The 20,712-nt window shown below is 35.5% G+C and overlaps 1 protein-coding gene across 2 annotated transcripts in view; it reads left to right on the top strand.

Moving 5' to 3' along the window:
• ADK (adenosine kinase) overlaps positions 1-20,712 on the top strand; it is a 541,004-nt gene that overhangs the window by 240,792 nt on the left and 279,500 nt on the right. For both annotated transcript variants that reach the window (XM_059169841.1, XM_059169842.1), the window contains exon 5: positions 18,526-18,698. In XM_059169841.1, coding sequence (XP_059025824.1) covers positions 18,526-18,698 — 173 coding nt within the window. The remainder of the gene's footprint in view (positions 1-18,525; positions 18,699-20,712) is intronic.

Here is a 20,712-nt window from a genome sequence, read left to right as displayed (position 1 = left end):
CACCTTTCTGTACTAGTTTTAATTGGCCATGATAAAGTTCTATTTGGATTTTCTCCTTGATGTATTTGCCATATATTCTTCAGTTCTTTTCATAGCTTGAAGTGATAGATCTTTTAGAAAATCACCATAGTTTTCTGACTTTTACAGTGAAGGATAATGATAACCAGAGAAACTAAATACTTCTACAAGGTTACACAGTTATTCTTTTTCAAGCCAGTTAGTTTTATGACTGAGGTCTGATGACACTTATTCCATGATTTTTTTCACTTCCCTTTCTTTCCTCCTATCTGGAGTAATGATTGAAAGTATACCTTCTGAAATCATACGACTTAAGTTCTGCCACTGACCTACTGACTCTGCTTCCTCACCTATGAATTGGAATAGTATTTACCTTATGCCTGGTGGTTAAGATTAACTGAGAGATAACTTAGGTAAAGAACTAGCATAATAGCAAACATATGGTAAGTATTCACTAATTAAGCTCTTAAGTACAGTTTTTTTTCTAATTCACCTTTGGCTAATTATAGTGGTTTTTTGTTTTGTTTTTTTTGTTTTTTGTTTTTTGTTTTTTTTTTTTTTGCTAACCCTTGGTTTAATTTGGTTTTAGTGCAGTTTTTCTTAAGTTGCTTGGAGAAGGTGTTTGGAACATATGCAAAAAATCATAATATGATTTAGAAATTAATGTTAAATTATAATAAATATAGGGGTGAATAAAAATGTCCTTAAACTCCACAGCAGATCTTCCTTTATTCACCTGCAATTTAAAGTTGTTTGGGGTTGGGGAGGAAAAAATATTCCTGAACCCTCTCAGGTCCCTGGCTGGGTCTGAAAATTAAACTGATAAAGCATACAGACTTATTTAATATAAGGATGTGGTGACACAGATTCTTCATTAGAAAATGGAGACTCAAAGAAACAGTTTACCTGTGTATTTTTATGCTAGGTCTGAGGAATAGTGGGAAATTTTGTAGAAACATGATAGGTCAGAGAGTATGAGGCAAGTGTAATAAAACTGAGGGAAATTTAGGAAGGCCTTTTTATAAGATTCTTATGGTCCCTTTGTCTTTGGAGATGAGAGTGCTCTTTTCCTCTAGATAGAGGGAGAGCATCTCTCACATGAAGGTTTTATGACCTGTTTCATGGAAGAAGGAGAGGAAGGTCAGAGTGACTGTCCTGCTTCTGCTGTTTTCTCAAATTCGTTCAACCAGTTTGCCATAATTTGGAGTAGTGTTTCCTGAACTCCATCAGGATATTGCCATATATTTACAACATCATCAACAACATCATTTCATTATATGAAGGAATTTTGTAATTTCACTTAATGTTGTGGAAATGTTGTGTTGAATTCTGTTTCTGAAGACATTTTCTTGACTTTGGTTTTCAAGATCAGAGTTTTGGGGGCAGCTGGGTGACTCAGTCGGTTAAGCATCTGCCTTCAGCTTGAATATATTTTTTAAAAGGTTCATTTATTTATTTGAGAGAGAAAGAGCAGAGGGAGAGGGAGAGAGAGAATCTTCAAGAAGACTCTCTGCCAAGCCCCATGCAGGGCTGGATCCCCATACCCTGAGATCACTACCTGACCCAAAATCAAGAGTTGGACACCCAACTAACTGTGCCACCCAGGTGACCCTCTATGTTTAGTATTTTGAGACACTGTCATACTATTTTCCATAGTGGTTGCACCGACTTACATTCCCACCATCCATGCATTAAAGGTTCCTTTTTCTCTGCATCCTTGCCAACTCTTATTCCTTGTCTTTTTATTTTTATTTTTTTTTTTTTAAAGATTTTTTTTTTATTTATTTATTTGAGAGAGAGAGACAGTGAGAGAGAGCATGAGCGAGGAGAAGGTCAGAGGGAGAAGCAGACTCCCCATGGAGCTGGGAGCCTGATGTGGGATTCGATCCTGGGACTCCGGGATCATGACCTGAGCCGAAGGCAGTCGTCCAACCAACTGAGCCACCCAGGCATCCCATCCTTGTCTTTTTAATACTAGCCATTCTGACTGGTGTGAGGTGTTACCTCATGTGGTTTTGATTTGCCTTTTCCTGATTAGTGATGTTGAGCATCTTGCCATGTGTCTGTTGGCCAGCTATCTGTATATCTTTTTTTTTGGGAAATTGTCTGTTTGGGTCCTCTGTCCATTTTTTAATCGGATTGTTTGGGTTTTTTGGTGTCAAGTTGTATAAGTTCTTTATATATTTTGCATATTAATCCTTTATCAGTTATATCATATGCAAATATATTCTGCCATTTAGTAGGTGTCTTCTTATTTTGTGGATGGTTTCTTTTTGTGTGTGCAGAAGCTTTTTTATTTTTATTTTTATTTTATTTTCCTTTTTGTTTCTCTTGCCTGAGGAGACATAGCCATAAAGATGTTGCCAAGGCCAATGTACAAGAAATTACTGCACTGTAGGGCAGGGCTTGCTGTCTGCATAGGGGCTAAGAGGCTTAGGTGCAAGAAATGTGGGTACACTGGTGTGTGGGCTTATCTTTTCCCCTCCCCAGACCAGGAGTCACTTTGGAGTGGTGCCTGTCCTGGCAGGACCTGCCTGCAGGGTGCAGTAGGGCAGAAGCCACTTTGGAAGGACCAGCTCCACAGGAACACACTGGGTTGAGGGCATGAGGTACTAGCAAGGTAGAAGGAGAGTTTTGGTGCTGACTTCTGAAAGCCCCCAACTATCCAGGCTAAGGAGAGGGGAAGAGACGTGGTGCATGAGGGAAATTCTTTTGCAGATCCCTGTCTCTCAGGCACATATTCAACATTAGTCATTATATGTCCTTCAAGGTGCTTTTCAGACTGCTGCCTCTGTGCTGTGTTCTGGGCTCAGTTATTCAGTATACTGACTTTTTAAGGGTGCACACTCAGTTTTGTGTTGCCCTCCAGCTTTCCTGGAGTTAAGGCCCACTGGTTTTCAAACTGGTGTAGGTCCCCAGTGCTTGGAGTGCCTGGTGTGAGGTTTGGTCTGCTTGCCTTTCCATGCTTGTGATATCCCTCTCATTTGTGGCTAGTCACACAGGGGTTTGGTTACCAACCATGTCTCCACCTCTCCTACCTTTTTTTTTTTTTTTTAAAGATTTATTTATTTGAGGGGCCTGGGTGGCTCAGTTGGTTGAGCATCTGCCTTCAGCTCAGGTCCTGATCTCAAGGTCCCCTGATCAAGTCCCACATCGGGCTCCTTGCTGTGGGGAGCCTGCTTCCCTCTCTCCTTCTGCCTGCTAATCTCCCTGCTTATGTTCTCTCTCTCTGTCAAATAAATAAATAAAACATTTAAAAAATTAAAAAGAAAGCTATATTTATTTGGAAGGGTGGTGGAGGGGTCCGAGGGAGAGGGGGAAAATCCTCAAGCTGCCTCTCTGCTGAACATGGAGCCCAACGTGGGGCTCAATCCCAGGACCTTGAGATCATGAGCTGAACCGAAATCAAGAGCTGGTCACCTAACCGACTGCACTACCCAGGTGCCTCCACTACTTAGGCGCCCCCGTCTACCCTTTTTGGTGTGATCTTCTCTCTCAAACCCTCAGAATCCTCCTATTCCATCATCTTCCCCAAAACTCCTCAATGGTAATGTACTTTTAGGGGGTAATTTTTATATATAACTGTAAACTGTAAGTTTAGAAGAAGAGAAGATTATGCCTTTTCTGTTGATTCATTTATTTGACAGACATTTAAGTATATAGAGTGTGTAGGGACCCTTCTAGGTATAGAAATGTACCCTCTACATATTTCACAAAAGCTGGAAAAATAAGTATGTTGAATAGGAAATTATAATTAAATGGAATCAATACACTTTGTTGTGACAAAATGAAACGGGCATTTAGTGTAGTGTTCAAGAATAGCTTACTCAAGAAAGTGAGGTCTGTGATCTAAGTTAGAAAGAACGAGAGATGAAATATGAATGGAGCGAGAATATGATTGGAATGGTACTAGAACGTTGCATTCTGGAGAAGGAATACCTTTAGATGAACTTGGGGAGGCATTTGGTGGTTCAATCATGAAATTGTTTGAACTCTGCTTGAAAGACGTTTTTGGAAGAAAACTCAAAGTGTGAATTGGAAGGAAGCAGAGCAGAAGGCAGGGAGTTGAATCACTATATTGTACACCTGAAACTAATACAACACAGTTAACTGGAATTACAATAAAAATTTTGAAAAATTACAAAATAAATATAAACACACACAAAAGAACTGAAGGCAGGGGGACCCTTTACAAATGGTCCTGGGGGTTAGAGGGGGAGAAGAATGGGGCATGATTGCTAATGGACACAGGTTTCTTTCTTTTTTTTAAGATTGTATATCTTTGAGAGAGAGAAAATGTGTGTGCGCATGACCTGAGCCAAAGGCGGACATTTAACTGACCAAGTCACCCAGGAGCCCCTAGACACAGGTTTCTTCTTGGAGAGACGAAATGTCCTGGAGTTAGATAGTGATGACGGTTGCACAACCTTGTGAATATAGAGGAAACAACTGAACTACACTCTTTAAGGTGGTAACGTTTATGTTATGTGAATATATTTCAACAAAAGTTTTTAAAGAATCTTTCAGAGTAGTCTGATTGAGAGAAGATGGTGGCTTGCACTCAAGTGGTGATAATGGGAAACATTATCCACAGGGAAGTGGAAATGTCTAGATTTAGTGGCAAAATAGGGTCATAGGCATTTGGATATTCAGATCAATAATCTGAAGGCAGGTCTAAACTAAAGATAAAGGTGAGGAGTCTCAGTGTATAGATTGGAATTAAAACTGTGGGGAGAGATTAGATAATATCCAGAAAAAGTGTATAGGGTTGAGAAGGGCAGACAATCCTTGGGTTCAGGCCTGCAGAAGACTGAGGGATAGGGAAAAGAACAGAAGCCTACAAAAGAGAGAGAAATACTGCTTTATCCATTATTTACTACAATAATGCCCAACTGGTAAATAATCATGAACACTTAAGGAATGAGTTGAATGAAATTGGACTGAAAGTTTTTTTTTAATCATATCTCAGTGCCCTGTTATTATTTTTCGTTATTATAAATACTGTTTAATAAGCCCTACTATAGGTACTTTGCTTACCTTATTTAATTCTCACAATAAATCTGAAAGAAATAAAACCTTTAGTTGAGTATATAATTTACTGTCACAGAACTGGATGAATTTATATATATCTGAGTCTAACATTTATGCTTTTTTCTTACTAGGCCAAAGTTTCCTAAAATTTCTTCTGAGAAATAGATGTTAACAGATATTGAACAAGAAAAATAACTGAAGATTGTTGGGGTATAATAGGACTATCATGATTTTTATTAATAGGACATCTGTCAACAAGGGAAACAGCAGTTTTGTCAGGAAAGGAGTCTAACATTACTAGTTATTGAGGGAGAATAGATTCTGTAATAATACTTATGAAAAGTTTGTGTTTCACTGCGTCACTTGGTAGCCTACCAGTCATCTGAGACAATCAGCCCTTTAAACCATGTGATATATGCTGTTTTCCTAACTACTTCAATTTTGATTTCCTCATAAGCCTTTCCAATCTGCTTATTACTGTCATTTCCCAGTTGACATTTAATTTCTTTTCGTTGTGGTTTACAGTTTTCCTGAAATTCCTCATTGGGTTTTCTGATTTAAAATTATTTATCTTTGGCTTATCCTGTAACTATTTCAGTGTCATTCTTCATTATTCTATTATGAATTGAATTAAAGTATATAGCATTGTCTTAGAAGTATTGGCTCTTGAGCATCATTTTCAGTTATATTGTCGTAAATACTGCATTAGGTGGCAAAGAGGAAATTCATCTGGAAGACAGTTAATATTATTAGAAATCTCTTTTTTCCTTTTTATTAAAAAGACTTTTTTTGTTTATTTTAGGGAGAGCACAGGCGAGTGGGGAGAGGGGCAGAGAGAAAGGAAAAGAGAATCTTCAAGCAGACTCCTTGTTGAGCACGGAGACTGACATAGGGGTCGATCCAGGACCCTGAGATCATGACCTAAGGCAAAACCAGGAGTTAGATGCCTGAATGAGCCACCCAGGTGCCCCAAGAAGTCTTTCTCTATGTTGTTAAAAACTCTTAAAATGAACCTTAATGTGTCATTTATTCAGCACCTATTTAAATTCAGTTGGGTTTTCTGCTTCCTTACCTTAATGAGGCATCATCTCTTATCTCAATCCTTTGTTCAAAGACCCTCATGTACATCCTTGTATCTACAAAATACTGCCTCATCTTCTTTTTTAAAGGGTTTTAAAATTTATTTTTTATTAAGATTTTATTTATTTATCTATCTATTTATTTATTTATTTGTCAGAGAGAGAGAGAGCACAAGCAGGCAGAGTGGCAAGCAGAGACGGAGAGAGAAACAGGCTCTCTGCTGAGCAAGGAGCCCGATGTAGGACTTGATCCCAGGACCTTGGGATCATGACCTGAGCTGAAGGCAGAGACTTAACCCACTGAGCCACCCAGGTGCCCCCTTAAAATTTATTTTTAAAATAATCTCTACACCCAGCATGGGGCTCGAATTCACAATGTCTAGATCAAGAGTCACATGTTCTACTGAGCCAAAAGGTGCCCCTGCTGCCTAACCTTCTTAAAGTGGCATTTAATGATTTGACCTGGATCATCTTTTCTCATAGTCTTCCCTCCCACATAGTGCTCTGTCACTATATGCCTAATAGTACTTCATTTTCCTTTTTCATTGTTTTTGTTAAGACTACTCTTGTTGGGACGCCTGGGTGGCTCAGTTGGTTAAGCAGCTGCCTTCGGCTCAGGTCATGATCCCAGCGTCCTGGGATCAAGTCCCACATCGGGCTCCTTGCTCAGCAGGGAGCCTACTTCTCCCTCTGCCTCTGCCTGCCATTCTGTCTGCCTGTGCTCGCTCTCTCCACCCCCCTCTGATAAATTAATAAAATCTTAAGAAAAAAAAAAAGACTATACTCTTGTTTTCCCATCTCTATGCTAAGGTGCCTTGGGTTCTATAACAAACCCACATTGGGTCAACAGGATATTTTAAATTTTCTAGCAAAACAGTGATACCTATCAGAAATAGCATGAACCGCTAGCTCCAGATATTTCTGTTTTAATATTAGATTGCTACATTCCTTTGGTAGTATCAGATATTCTACAAAGCTGGGTTTTGAGTGGTAAAAAAGGAAAAAAACCTTAAGTACTGCACAAGAATCAATGTGAAACAAGAAATGGTATTGGTGGCACTCAATCTGATTCCAAGGTTTGAGAATTTTATGGTGCGTGACATGTGCTAAATTGTTAGGAAGTAAGTAACTTATTAAGTTGTTTGGAACTAACTACTTAATACTTAGAATTTCTTTTGCCTTACGGATACTACGATGAAATTCCCAAGATAGGAAAGGAGGCATATACTCAGTGTCTCTAGTTTTTTTCCAGTTTATAGCCATTTTTGAATATTATACCCATTGTTCATAGACAAATTGATCATGTCACTTGTCTCTGGAAGCCTTTTCTGATCCCCTCAGCTGCAATTAATCTCCCTCCTGGTCTTTTCAGTTGACATTCTGCCTTTACTATTGCTTTTAAAATTGAAATAAACTAATTCACTTATTTATTTAAAGTTACCAATTATGGCTGTGGCTTTCTTGATCTCCATTTAAGTGTACTTAGAGCATAGTGTGAGCCCTTTCATTCTGTATAAAAGAGATCCAACTATAATAAGTATCATTTACTGAAATAAATTGCATGGCTTGTTAGTCTGTTTCTAATTCTTGAAACATCCTTACAAGATCATAGATTATATTATCTACATTTTATATTTCAAGAAATTGGGGTTTAGTAATTTTGGCTTACTTCACACTGACATGCTTCCCAACCTTTGACTCTTCTAGCTCCCCTTCCTTTACTTTTAATTTATAGAATCAACTTTTTGGTATCTTCAGAAATCCTACTGAGGTACCGAATGGGGTTGCAACAAATCTGTGAATCAGTTTGGGGAGAATTGCTATCTTGAGAATATTGAGTTTTCTAATCTATACGTTTAGTATAGCTCTCCATTTATTTAGATTTTTTCCCCCTCAGCAAACTTTGTAGTGTTTTATGTTTAGGTCTTGCACTCATTTTCTCAGATTTTGTCCCCATATGTTTCATTTTTAATGTGATTATAAATGACGATATTTTCTTAATTTTAATTTTCAACTGTTCCTTGATAGTATGTGAATTATATTAGATTTTTGTATGCTGCTACTGAATCCTGAGACCTTGATAAACTCAGTTTTTAATCCTGAAGCATTTATGTAGCTTCCTTGTGATCTGATAACATTCCTTAAATATGCACAGATTGGATGGAATTCAGTCAGAGCCTTAAGAGTTATGATTTAGTACACTACTCTCTGAAAACTTTTTTTTTCTTTTTCTTCAATTTCTAGTCTCTTAACTCTCCTTGAACACTTATCTCTGTCTCCTCATTTCACTAGAATGCCTGGCTCTGTTTGCCTTCTTTCTCCCCACACCACAATCCGGAAATTGCCTACTGGCAGGGAGCCTACATGACGTAAGGACCTACCTTGTTTCTTTTCTACCAGAGATCACAGTCTGCCCTGCCTTTTTCCGGTTTCTGAAAATTCTGTGCTTATTTCATTCTGATTTTGTTTTCTAGTTTTTCATAACATAGATGTAATTCTGGACTCTTTAGGAGAGTTAAAGATAGGTGTTTAAGGATGTGCTATACATGAATAAACAGACAAGCCGAGCAATTTGTTTTAGCTAAAAGGAGCAGCATAATAAGAGATTATGAAAAGGCTTGAATTTCTTTTCTGGAAGATCTGAAAATGTTAGTGGTGTGACTGTGTTAGGGACACTGTTACTTTCATCTTCTGATCCTCTACTAGACATGCATTAAATGTTTGATTGGATGTCAGAATGGTAGGAAACCGATTGGTGAAGTATTGATAACACATTGTGTTGAGGTAAAAAAGAATTACCAAAATTTTAATACAACTCTTAGCAAATTAGACTTTTAAAAAATTATTTTTAATTTATTTCCGCTTTCTGATTATAACATCTTTAATGACTCAGCTAAGTTATTAAGTGCTCTGAAGCAGTGAATCTGGCTTCTATTAGTTTTGTGTGTTTACTTTGGCCTAGTACACTCTCACAATGGATTAACAAACTTAAATGGAAATCACTGGTCAAGAGTAAAGTTCTCATGTTTTTGTCAGTGTCCCAATATACTAATATCAGAAATAGGATGTTAGCCAGTTTCCTGTGATGAAATATTCAGTGATAGAATTATAATACAACCTGCTGAAAATTTCTATTATTTTTCATTTTTTGTCCTTCAGGTTTAAATAATATTGATTGCTAATGGAAGAGTTACAAGTTAGATTTAAGCCTGGATATCACCCCTTTTTTACACTATAGTTTGAACATGTCTACTTTGATTTAATTAGGCTTAATTACATCATTATGGCTTCACTTTCACTGACTGAAGTTTCCTATTATTTTGTTGGCATATTATTTTAATTATCATACTAAAATTTGTTACTGATTTTGGTTTTCTATTTTACCACATAAAACAGACATGGTTGATCATTTAACCATGCTCTCTACATGAATAAAAAAATAGATATCCATTCATCCGTTGATGGACACTTAGGTTGATTACAAGTCTTAGCTATTGTAAATAATACTGCAATGAACATGAGGCTACAGATATCTTTTTTTTATTCTTAAATATTTTATTTTATTTTTTTTTGAGAGAATGAGCGATCGAGAGAGAAAGAGAGAGAGAGAGAGCGAGCACCAGCTAGGGAAGAGGCAGTCGGAGAGGGAAAGGTAGGCTCCCCACTGAGCCAGGGAGCCCAGTGTGGGTGGGGCTTGATCTCAGGACCCTGGGATCACAACCTGAGCAGAAGGCAGATGTTTAACCAACTGAGCCACACAGGCACCCCTACAAATATCTTTTTGAATTATTGTTTTCATTTCTTCTGAATATATTCCCAGAATAGAATTGCTGGATCATATGGTAGTTCTATTTTTTCATTTTTATTAAACTTTACTTTTTTTTTTTTTAAAGTAGTCTCTAAAAACCAAAATGAGGCTCAAACTCATGACTCTAGGAGATCAAGATTTGCATGCTCCACCAACTGAGCCAGCAAAGCACCTCCTATTTTTAACTTTTTAGGGAACTCCAAACTGTTTTCCATAGTAGCTCTACCAATTTACCTTCCCACCATTAGTGCTTAAGGATTCTCTACAGCCACACCATTATTGTTATCTCTTGTCTTTTTGATAATGGCCTCCCCTTTTTTTTAGAGGAAGGGTGGGCAGAGGGGCAGAGGAAGAGCGGGAATCCTCTGCCTTGACATGGGGCTCCATCTCATGACCTTGAGATCACCACCTGAGCCAAAATCAAGAGTTGGGTTCTTAACCTTGTGAGCCACTCAGGTGCCCAATAATAGCATTTCTAATAGGCCTGAGGTAATATCTCACTGTGGTTTTAATTTTCTTTTCTCTAATGATTAGCAGTATTGAGCATCACTTCATATATCTGTTGGCCAATCATATATTTTCTTTGGAAAAATGTCTAATCAGGTCCTTTACCCATTTTGAATTTGATTATTTGTTTTTTTGCTATTGAGTTTTATGGGTTCTTTATATGTTTTGGATATTAAGCCCTTATCAGATATGTGGTTTATAAATATTTTTTCCCATTCCATAAGTTGTCTTTTCACTTTGTTGATGATTGGTTTTGCAATGCAGAAGATTTTTAGTTTGATGTAGTCCCACTTGTTTATTTTTTATATTGTTGCTTGTGCTTTAGTTGTGATTTCCAAAAAATTATTTCTAAGACCTATGTCAAGGAAGTTTGTTTTTTTTTTTTTTTACCTATGTTTCTTCAGAGTTTCATGACTGCAGGTCATAGATTCAAGTCTTTAATCCACTTCAAGTTAATTTTTTAGGTGGTGTAAGTTAGGAGATCAAGTTTCTTTCTTTTACATGTGAATAGCAAATTTTCTTAGCACCATTTATTGAGAGACTTCCTTGTCAAATATTAGTTGGCTGTATATGTTTGTTTTTATTCTTGGGCTCTTGATTCTGTTCCATTGGTTTATCTGTTTTTATACCAGTACCATGCTGTTTTAATGACTATAACTTTAGAGAATAGCCTAAAATTAGAAAATGTGACACCTCCTGCTCTGAACTTCTTAGGATATTTTTTGGATATTTGGGGTCTTTTCTTGTTCCATCTAAATTTTAGGATTGTTTATTTCTGTAAAACAAAACAAAATGAAAAGGCCACTGGAAACTTGATAAGGATTGCATTGAACCCATAGATGGCATTCGGTAGTATTGACATTTTAACAATATTAATTCTTCTAATCCATGAATATGGGATATCTTTCTGTTTATTTGTGTCTTGTTGATTTCTTTCATCAATATCTTCTAGTTTTAAGAATAGAGATCTTGGAGTGCCTGGATGGCTCAGTCATTGAGAATCTGCCTTTAGCTCAGGTTGTGATCCTGGGATCCTGGGATCGAGCCCCGCATCAGGCTCCCTGCTTGATTGGAAGCCTGCTTTTCCCTCTCCCCCTTGCTTGTGTTTCTTCTCTGGCAGTTTCTTTCTGTCAAATAAATAAATAAAATCTTTAAAAAAGAGCGAGAGAGAGAGAGAATAGAGATCTTGGGGTGTCCGGGTGGCTCAGTTCTCGGGCATCTGCCTTGGGTTCAGGTCATGGTCCCAGAGTCCTGGGATTGAGTCCCTTGTTATTTTGCCTGCTCAGTAGGGAGCCTGCTTCTCGCTCTCCCACTCCCCCTGCTTGTGTTCCCTCTCTCACCACATCTTTCTCTGTCAAGTAAATAAATAAAATCTTAAAAAAAAAAAAAAAGAATAGGGGCACCTGGGTGGCTCAGTGAATTAAAGCCTCTGCCTTCAGCTCAGGTCATGATCCCCGGTCCTGGGATCGAGCCCCACATCGGGCTCTCTGCTCAGTGTGGAGCCTGCTTCCTCCTCTCTCTCTGCCTGCTTCTCTGCCTACTTGTGATCTCTGTCAAATAAATAAATAAAATCTTTAAAAAAAAGAATAGATATTTAACCTCCTTGATGGATTTTTCCCAAGTATTTTATTGGTTATTTGCTAATATTATAAATGGAACTGATTTTTAAAATTCTTTTTCATTTTTCCCTTCCTTCTCCTAATGTCCTCCATGCTGTTCCTTAATGTTCCACAAATAAGTGTACTGTATGATGACAAACAGAACACACACACAACACACACACACAAATTCTTTTTCAGAGAATTTGTTGTTAATGTATAGAAATACCACTGGGGCGCCTGGGTGGCTCAGTGGGTTAAGCCGCTGCCTTCGGCTCAGGTCATGATCTCAGGGTCCTGGGATCGAGTCCCGCATCGGGCTCTCTGCTCAGTGGGGAGCCTGCTTCCCTCTCTCTCTCTCTCTGCCTGCCTCTCCGTCTACTTGTGATTTCTCTCTGTCAAATAAATACATAAAATCTTTAAAAAAAAAAAAAAGAAATACCACTGATTTTTTGTATGTTTATTTTGTATCTTACAACCTTACTGAATTGATTAGTTCTAGCTTTTTTAAAATTGATTTTCTATATATAAAATCACATCACCTGCAAATAGAGATGATTTTACTTCTTCCTTCCTAACAATGATGCCTTTTCTTTTTCTTGACTGATTGCTCTAGCTGGGATATTTAGTACTGTATTAAGTAGTGATGAGAGTGGGCATTCTTGTCTTGTTCTCAAGAACAAGAGAAAAAGCTTTTAATCTTTCAACATTGAGTATGTTTTTAGCTTTGGGCTTATTGTATATGACCTTTATATTGTTCTTGAGATATGTTTTGTATACCTAGTTAAGTGTTTTTATCATGAACAGATGTTAAATTTTGTTGATATGTGGCCTTTATATTGTTGTTGAGAGATGTTTTTTATATTTAAGTGTTTTTATCATTAACAGATTTTAAGTTTTTTTCAAATGCTTTTTCTGTGTCTATTAAGATGATCATATGATTTTTTTCTTTCATTCTATCATTTGTGTTTATTAGACCATCATTGCATTCTTGGGATAAATCCCACTTGATCATGGTGAGTGATCTTTTAAAGTGGTGTTGGATTCGGTTTGTTAGTATTTGGTTGAGAATTTTTGTACCTATATTCATCAGGACATTAGCTTGCCATTATTTCCCCTGAGTAGTGTCCTTATTTGGCTTTTGTTGCGGGATAATGCCTGACTTATAAAGCAAATTTTAAAGTGTTCCCTGCTCTTCAGTTTTTTGTGAAGTGTTTGAGAGGGATTAATGTTAATTCTATTTAAAACTTTGGTAAAATTCACCACTGAGGTCATGTGGCCCTGGGATTTTCTTCATTTAGAGAGTTTTTTATTCAATCTTTAATAGTAATTGGTCTATTTGGATTTTGTATTTCATCCTTATTCGGTCTTGGTAAATTATATGTTCTAAGAATTTTTCATTCCTTTTATAGGTTGTCCAGCTTGTTGGCATATAATTGTTCATAGTAGCCTCTTATGATTCTTTCTATTTCTGTGGTATCCGTTGTAATGCCTCATTTTTTTGTTTATAATTTTGATGATTTGTATTTTTTTTTCCCTCTCCCTTTGGTTAGTCTAGCTAAGGATTATGAATTTTGCTTATCTTTTCAAAGAATCACGCTTTTGTTTGGTTAATCATTTCTATTGTTTTCTTAACAATAAAAGAATTATGCCTGCTTTAATCTGTATTATTTCCTTCCTTTATCTACCTTTGGACTATTTGTCCTTTTTCTAGTTTCAGAAGGCATAATGTTCGATTGTTAATTTAGGATCTTTCTTGCTTATTTGTGTAAGCAGTTATTAATATAAACTTCCCTGTTAGAATTGATTTTGCTGCATTCCCCAAATTCTGGTATGTTGTTTTGCCATTTTCATTTGCCTCAAGACAATTTTTTTGTTCCCCTTTAATTTCTTCTTTGATCCATTGGATTTTCAGGAGAGTGTTGTTTAATTTCCTTGTATTTGTGAATTTTCCAGCTATCCTCTTGTTGATTTCTGGTTTCAAGCCATTGTAGTCAAAGAAGATACTTGGTATGATTTCACAAAGATTTGTTTTGTGGTGTATCATATGAACTAGCCTAGAAATGCACTTGAGAAGAATGTGTATTCTGCTGCTGTTGGATAGAATGTTCTATATATGTCTGTTAGGTCTATAGTTTTTTTGAAATATGCTGTTACATTATTCTCATTCTTCCATTCTCTGATTCTCTATCTGGATGATCTGGGTGATTCATTGTTAAGAGTGGGATATTAATGCCCCTAACTATTATTGTTTTTCATTATTCCTTTAAGCTGTGTTTCTTATATATTTAGGTGCTCCAGCGCTGTGTACATAAATATTTACAATTGTTAAACCTTATGGATGGATTAGCCCCTTGATCATTATATAAGGACTTTCTTTATTTCTTTGTACCATTTTTAGTTTAAAGTCTATTTTGTCTCATATTAGCATATGAGTCTGCTTTGTTGTGGTTACCATTTCCAGGAAATCCCTTTTTCTGTCCCTTCACTCTCAGCCTCTCTGTGTATTTAAGGCTGAAGTGAGTCTCTTATAGGCAGCATCTTGTTGTATCTTTGTGTTTGTTTCAAACATTCTTTGTCTTTGCAGTGGAGAATTTAATCTGTTTATATTTAAAATACAGTATTACCCAACACCCCCCCCAGCCCCAGTTTCAGTTACCTACAGTCAATGATGGTCTGAATGCAGGTGATCCTTTTCCTGTCATATCACCAGAATATCAGTAGTAGCATAATGCTATGTGTCACAGTGTCTTTGCTATTCACCTTAATCTCATCATGTAGGCATTTTATCATCACTTATCATCCCAAGAAGGACAAGTAATGTGCAGTAAGATACTTTGAGAGAGAGAAAGCATATTCACATAAATATTGTCGTAGTATATTGTTACAATTTTTCTATTTTATTATTAGTTATTGTTAATCTCTTACTGTGTGTAATTTAGAAATAAACTTTATAATAGATATGTATCTGTAGGAAAAAATCATAATGTATACGGGGATCAGTACTATCAGCAGTTTCAGGCATCTACTGGGGATCTGGGAACATATCTTCTGAGATAAGGGGAGACTACTGTAATTATCAATAGGTAAGGGCTTACTGTTGCCATTTTGTTAATTGCTTCTTGATTATTTTGTAGTTGTTTTGTAGTTGTTCCTTATTTCTTACCCTGTGGTCATTTTTCATGTTTTGATGCCTTTCAGTAACAATATGCTTTGACTCTTTTTTTAATCATGTTATTTTGTGTAATTGCTACAGATTTTTCCCTTGTGGTTACCATGAAGCTTACATAAACTATGTTAAAATTATAGCACTCTATTTTAAGCTGACAACAACTTAACTATATTGGAATTCCTAAATTTTACACTTTTAATTCTCTTCCCCCTCACACTTTAGTTTATTGCTGTTGTGATTTGCGTATTTTTATATTGTGTAACTAATTACAGATTATTGTGTTCATGGTTATTTTTACTACATTCATGTTTTTAAACTTAAACAAGTTCTAAGTGAATTATGCACCACAGTTACCATATTACAGAATCTAATTTTGATGGCATATTTATCATTACTTTCCACTCAAAGAACTCCATTTAGCATTTCTTTCTTTTTTTTTTTTTAAGATTTTATTTATTTATTTGACAGAGAGAGACACAGGGAGAGAGGGAACACAAAAAAGGAGAGTAGGGAGGAAGAAGCAGGCTTCCCACTGAGCAGGGAGCCCAATGGTGGGCTTGATCCCAGGACCCTGGGATCATGAGCTAAGCCCAAGGCAGCCGCTTAAGGACTGAGCCACCCAGGCGCCCCCCATTTAGCATTTCTTATAAGCTAGATATAGTGGTAATGAACTCCCTCAGCTTTTGTTTGTTTGGGAAAGTCTTTATCCTTCCATTTCTGAAGAACAGCTTTGCTGGATATAGAATTCTTGATTAGCAGCTTTTTTTTTCTTTTAATACTTTGAATTTTCATTTTATTTTCTCCTGGCCTATAAAATTTCTGTTGAGAAATTCACCCATATTCATATGGGGATTTTCTTGCATATAACTTCTCTCTTTTCTTTTGCTGCTCTTAAAATTCTTTCTTTGTCTTTAACTTTTGACAATTTAATTGTATCTTGGTGTAGCTGTATTCATATTCAACCTATTTGGTTTCATGGATCTGGATGTCCATTTCTATTTCTATGTTCAAGAAGTTTTCAGCCATTACTGCTTTAACTATACTTTCTGTCCTTTTTCTCTTCTCCTTCTGCAATTCTCATGTGAATATTAGTTCCTTTCTTTTCTTTTTCTTGGGGGGGGGTATGAGAAAAAGGGAGAGAAAAAGAATCTTAAGCAAGCTCCATGTAATCTCACAACCCTGGGATCATGTCATGATCTGAGCTGAAATCAAGAGTTGGACACTCAAACAACTGTGCCAAGCACGTGCCCAGTTATATAAGTTTTCTTCACACTTTCATTTTTTTCTTTCTTTTGCTATTCTGAATCAATAATTTCATATATTCTATCCAAAATTTTTTGGTTTTTGTTCCTTATATTAATACATTGAAAAGTAAAGTATATGAAAGTTATTTACACTTTTTCTATTGAATTATGTTACAATTTTATATTTTCTTTGATTTCTTTGTTTCTGTGGATTGAACTTTATCATGTTTTTCCAAATGCATTTAAAATTCAGATTGAATTGCATTTTCAAAAAAGCATTTCAGAAGGCTACTTTATGTGTAGCAGCACATTCAGAGGCATCTTTCTTATGTTTTAGTTTCTTTATTCCTTTCCAACGCACCCTGATAGAAAACCATTTTTCTTTAGTTCATGGTTTATTCTCTGTTTCTTTTTACATAATAAGGAAACAGTATAAATTCTAAGAGTATGTGTATGTACTAAAAGGATATATGATTTTAATTCTCATTGTCTTAAAACATACGTGCACACATACACACTTTTGAACTCATCTTTTTTTTTAATGTTCAGAAAAGATTTACTCTATATGTATACATGGATTTTGTATAGATTTTACATACTGATAGTTACTCTATATAAATGGATCGATTACTCTGTAGAGCTCATCCTTGTTTGATTGTTTTTTAAGTTGCTGTGTGATGTTCCATTGATGGGGATTTATCAGTTTATTCAATCAGTCTTCTATGGATGGGCATTTAGGTTGTTTCTAACATTTTGGTATTACAAATGATGCCTCAATGACTACTTATGCAAATGTTGTTTCATATTTGTAGACATGTATCTTCAGAACAAATCCCTGGACAGTTTTTGTATATTTATCTTACAGTTTTCTTTTTACTTTGTCTCTTCATCCTTTTAACTCTCAAGTATACATGCATTTATTTTATACTTTAAGTATTTGAGAGTGTGGTAAGATTCTGATGTCTTTTGACTTACTATATGGGGTATTTTGCTCATACAGGTTTTAGAAACAAAATAGATGACAGTTTTAGAATAGCTAATATAAGTATTAGAAATCTCAGGAATTTGAGATAATTATGAAAGATAATAGTTCATTGTATATTTTATTTTATTTTATTTTATTTTATTTTAAGATTTTATTTATTTGCCAGAGAGAGGGAGAGAGAGTGAGCACAGACAGACAGAATGGCAGGCAGAGGAAGAGGGAGAAGCAGGCTCCCTGCCTAGCAAGGAGCCTGATGTGGGACTCGATCCCTGGACACTGGGATCATGACCTGAGCCGAAGGCAGCTGCTTAACCAACTGAGCCACCCAGGCATCCCCATTGTATATTTTAAAATATACATTTTGAAAGCAATTCATTGTCAATTTATAGCAAGGAAATTAAAGTGAGACTACTGAAAGACTGATATATTAGAATTTTTAATACTTTTTGAATTTTTAGAACAATATATTAGACTTATCACAGTTTAGCTTAATTTATACATGAATTACAATAAATAGGAAAATAATAGTGACCACCACAGCTAGCATATATCATTTACTATGTCCTGGATACTGTGCTCAACACTGCACATACATTAACTTATTTAGTTTTGAAGTCTCAACAACCTCTTGAGTTATATTTATATATTTTTCCCTTTATAGGTGAAGAAAATGAGGTATAGAAATGTTAAGTTACATGCTCTTACTCATACATGTAAGAATTAGCACAGGCAAGATTTGAACCCAGACAGTCTTCAGTATTAATTCTGGGCTTTCAATGACAATGCTACTCTGCTTCTCTTAAGACTCACTGTTATTTTTCTGTATCAAGCTAGCATTGACATAGAGTCTCTCTGAGTAGATTCTGAGTTCTTAACCCCACTATGCTCAATTTCTCTCCCTGGAAGTAGTATAATAAGATTTTATGTGGTGGTTATACGAAATTTGTTATCATAAGCATTAGTACAGAATTGGAATTCCATTCATAATAGCCACAGCATCTAACAAAGCATCCCTTTTATGCCACCATTCTATGTGTACCATATTTCTAAGCCATTAAAATTATTTATGTTCCTGTTTTTCAGTGGATGATTCAGCAGCCATACAAAGCAGCAACATTTTTTGGATGCATTGGGACAGACACATTTGGCGAGATCTTGAAGAAAAAAGCTGCTGAAGCCCATGTGGATGCTCATTACTATGAGCAAAATGAGCAAACAACAGGAACTTGCGCTGTGTGCGTCACTGGTAGCAACAGGTCAGTGTAATTCCAAGGGAAGGTTTGTACTAACTGGATATTTAAGCCATCACAAAATCTGAATTCCAATCTGAATTTGGAATTTAGATCTCATGGTTTTAATTGCTATCAGTGTTTTAATAACTCATCTTATATCATTTTTATTAATTAACAAAAATACCCTTGTTGTACCTACTTTTGTATTCATGAGGCGTGTGGGATGAAAGTTTTGAGATTATCTATTCCAGTCTCTAATTTTTATAAGAAGGATCAGAAAAGGAAAATAAGGAAAACATTTTATTCTTTGTCTTATAGTTTCTTGCTGAAACTGGAATGAAAAAAATGCTCTTCTTACCGTATCCTGAGATTGGAATATTCAGCTACATAGACATATAAATGCATGTATTTTGTAACATATATAAAATACTACATTATGTTCAGTGTCAGATGAATTAGGTCATGTAAAGCATTTCTGGCAAATAGTCATCTATCCATATCAAACAGCTTCAGTCATGGGTAAGGCACCACTTAAAAAGCAATTCATTACATTTCTGTATAATTTTACTTTTTAGAAAATTCATTCTATAAACTTGAAATCTGTGTCTCAGGACTTTCCGTACATTGGTTGTATTCTTGCCTTTTGCAGCCATGTGGTGGTTTTTCTTCAGTTCATACCCTGTTGCCCATCAGCATATCCTTTTTTCTCCTTTGCAAGGGAAAAACAAAATAACTTTTCAAGCTATTATATTATGAAAATCAGCAATGGTATCTCTTTCTAACTAGTGATTCACTAGAAATTTTTCTTTTCTTACACCCAAAAATATTTAGTGTATCCTCCTCCATTCTCTGTCTCCTTCCTTGTCCTTTCCCTTTTTCTTTCCTTTATTTCCTTCCTTCTCTACTCCTTGCTCCTTTCCTCTTTCTTAGTTTGCTCACTCCTTGACCTTTAGCAGATATATGTTAAAGGACCTGACACTCTTCTGGCCAGAAGTCATTAAATAGCTAAAATACAGCTTCTAAAAACAATTAGGGTACCAAAGCCATTTTTAAACCTTTCCTGTGATTTTGTGTGTGTGTGTATAGAACTTTATCATTTAAGGTTTTAGTAAATAAAACCATTTGTTGTTCAAACATTGAAATATACTTATTTAGACCTGCCTTTTCAGTTTTCCTAAAACCAACAATGTGCAGGTACCCTTTTCTCATTTGTGAGAAATAGGTCAAGTTTTCTCCTACTACCTCTCACTACTGTAAAATTGCTAAATTATTTTTTGTGCTAAATTGCTATTTTTAAAGAGCAGTTATGATAATATTAAGTATCCCAGATGTCAAAAGCTTAATTAATATTATGGCTATGGTGATCATTAATGTTCAGATAATATTGAAAGTCAGAAACTGGGGGGAAACTCCCACTATCAAATTCATTATCAATTAAATTATAGAACCTAATAGATTTGGATAAATTGTTTTAAATAAAGCTTATAACTCTTACTACTACTATCCAAAACCACTATCCAAAAGAATTGAGATAATGCAGTATTTTTCTTTATTCAGGTTCTCACTCTCCAAACTCTAACCACATTCATTTGGATAGGGAGAATACTTATATTTTGGAGAAACAATGTAGTTTCCTATCAAAGAGTACTTTTATTATCAAAATAGAATTTAGTAACTGGTAGCAGAAGTGTTTATTTTTTATTTTTATATATAACCATTTCAGTCAAAATTTTGCTAAGGTCATGATCACTGACCTTTTATAAATTAGGACTAATTATTCTTAACATGGTAATATAGTAATACTTGTATATAAATTTACTGATTTATATTGTTCTTATTAATCATTTAATGGAGCATAAATTGAATTGATATCCTTCAGTAGTCAATTGGCATATGGATGAGTAGAAATATGTTTTGGAAGAGAATCAATTTTTTTTTCCTTAACAGAGGAACTGATCATATTATAAAAATCTCAAGTGATGAAATGATGTATCCATTTTTTAACCATAACTATTCCTTTTGATTAGAAAGAATTAAA

Source organism: Mustela lutreola, chromosome 4, assembly GCF_030435805.1.
Source record: "Mustela lutreola isolate mMusLut2 chromosome 4, mMusLut2.pri, whole genome shotgun sequence".
In the NCBI taxonomy this organism is placed as follows: Eukaryota; Metazoa; Chordata; class Mammalia; order Carnivora; family Mustelidae; genus Mustela; species Mustela lutreola.
This window is presented reverse-complemented; position numbering and strand designations above follow the sequence as displayed.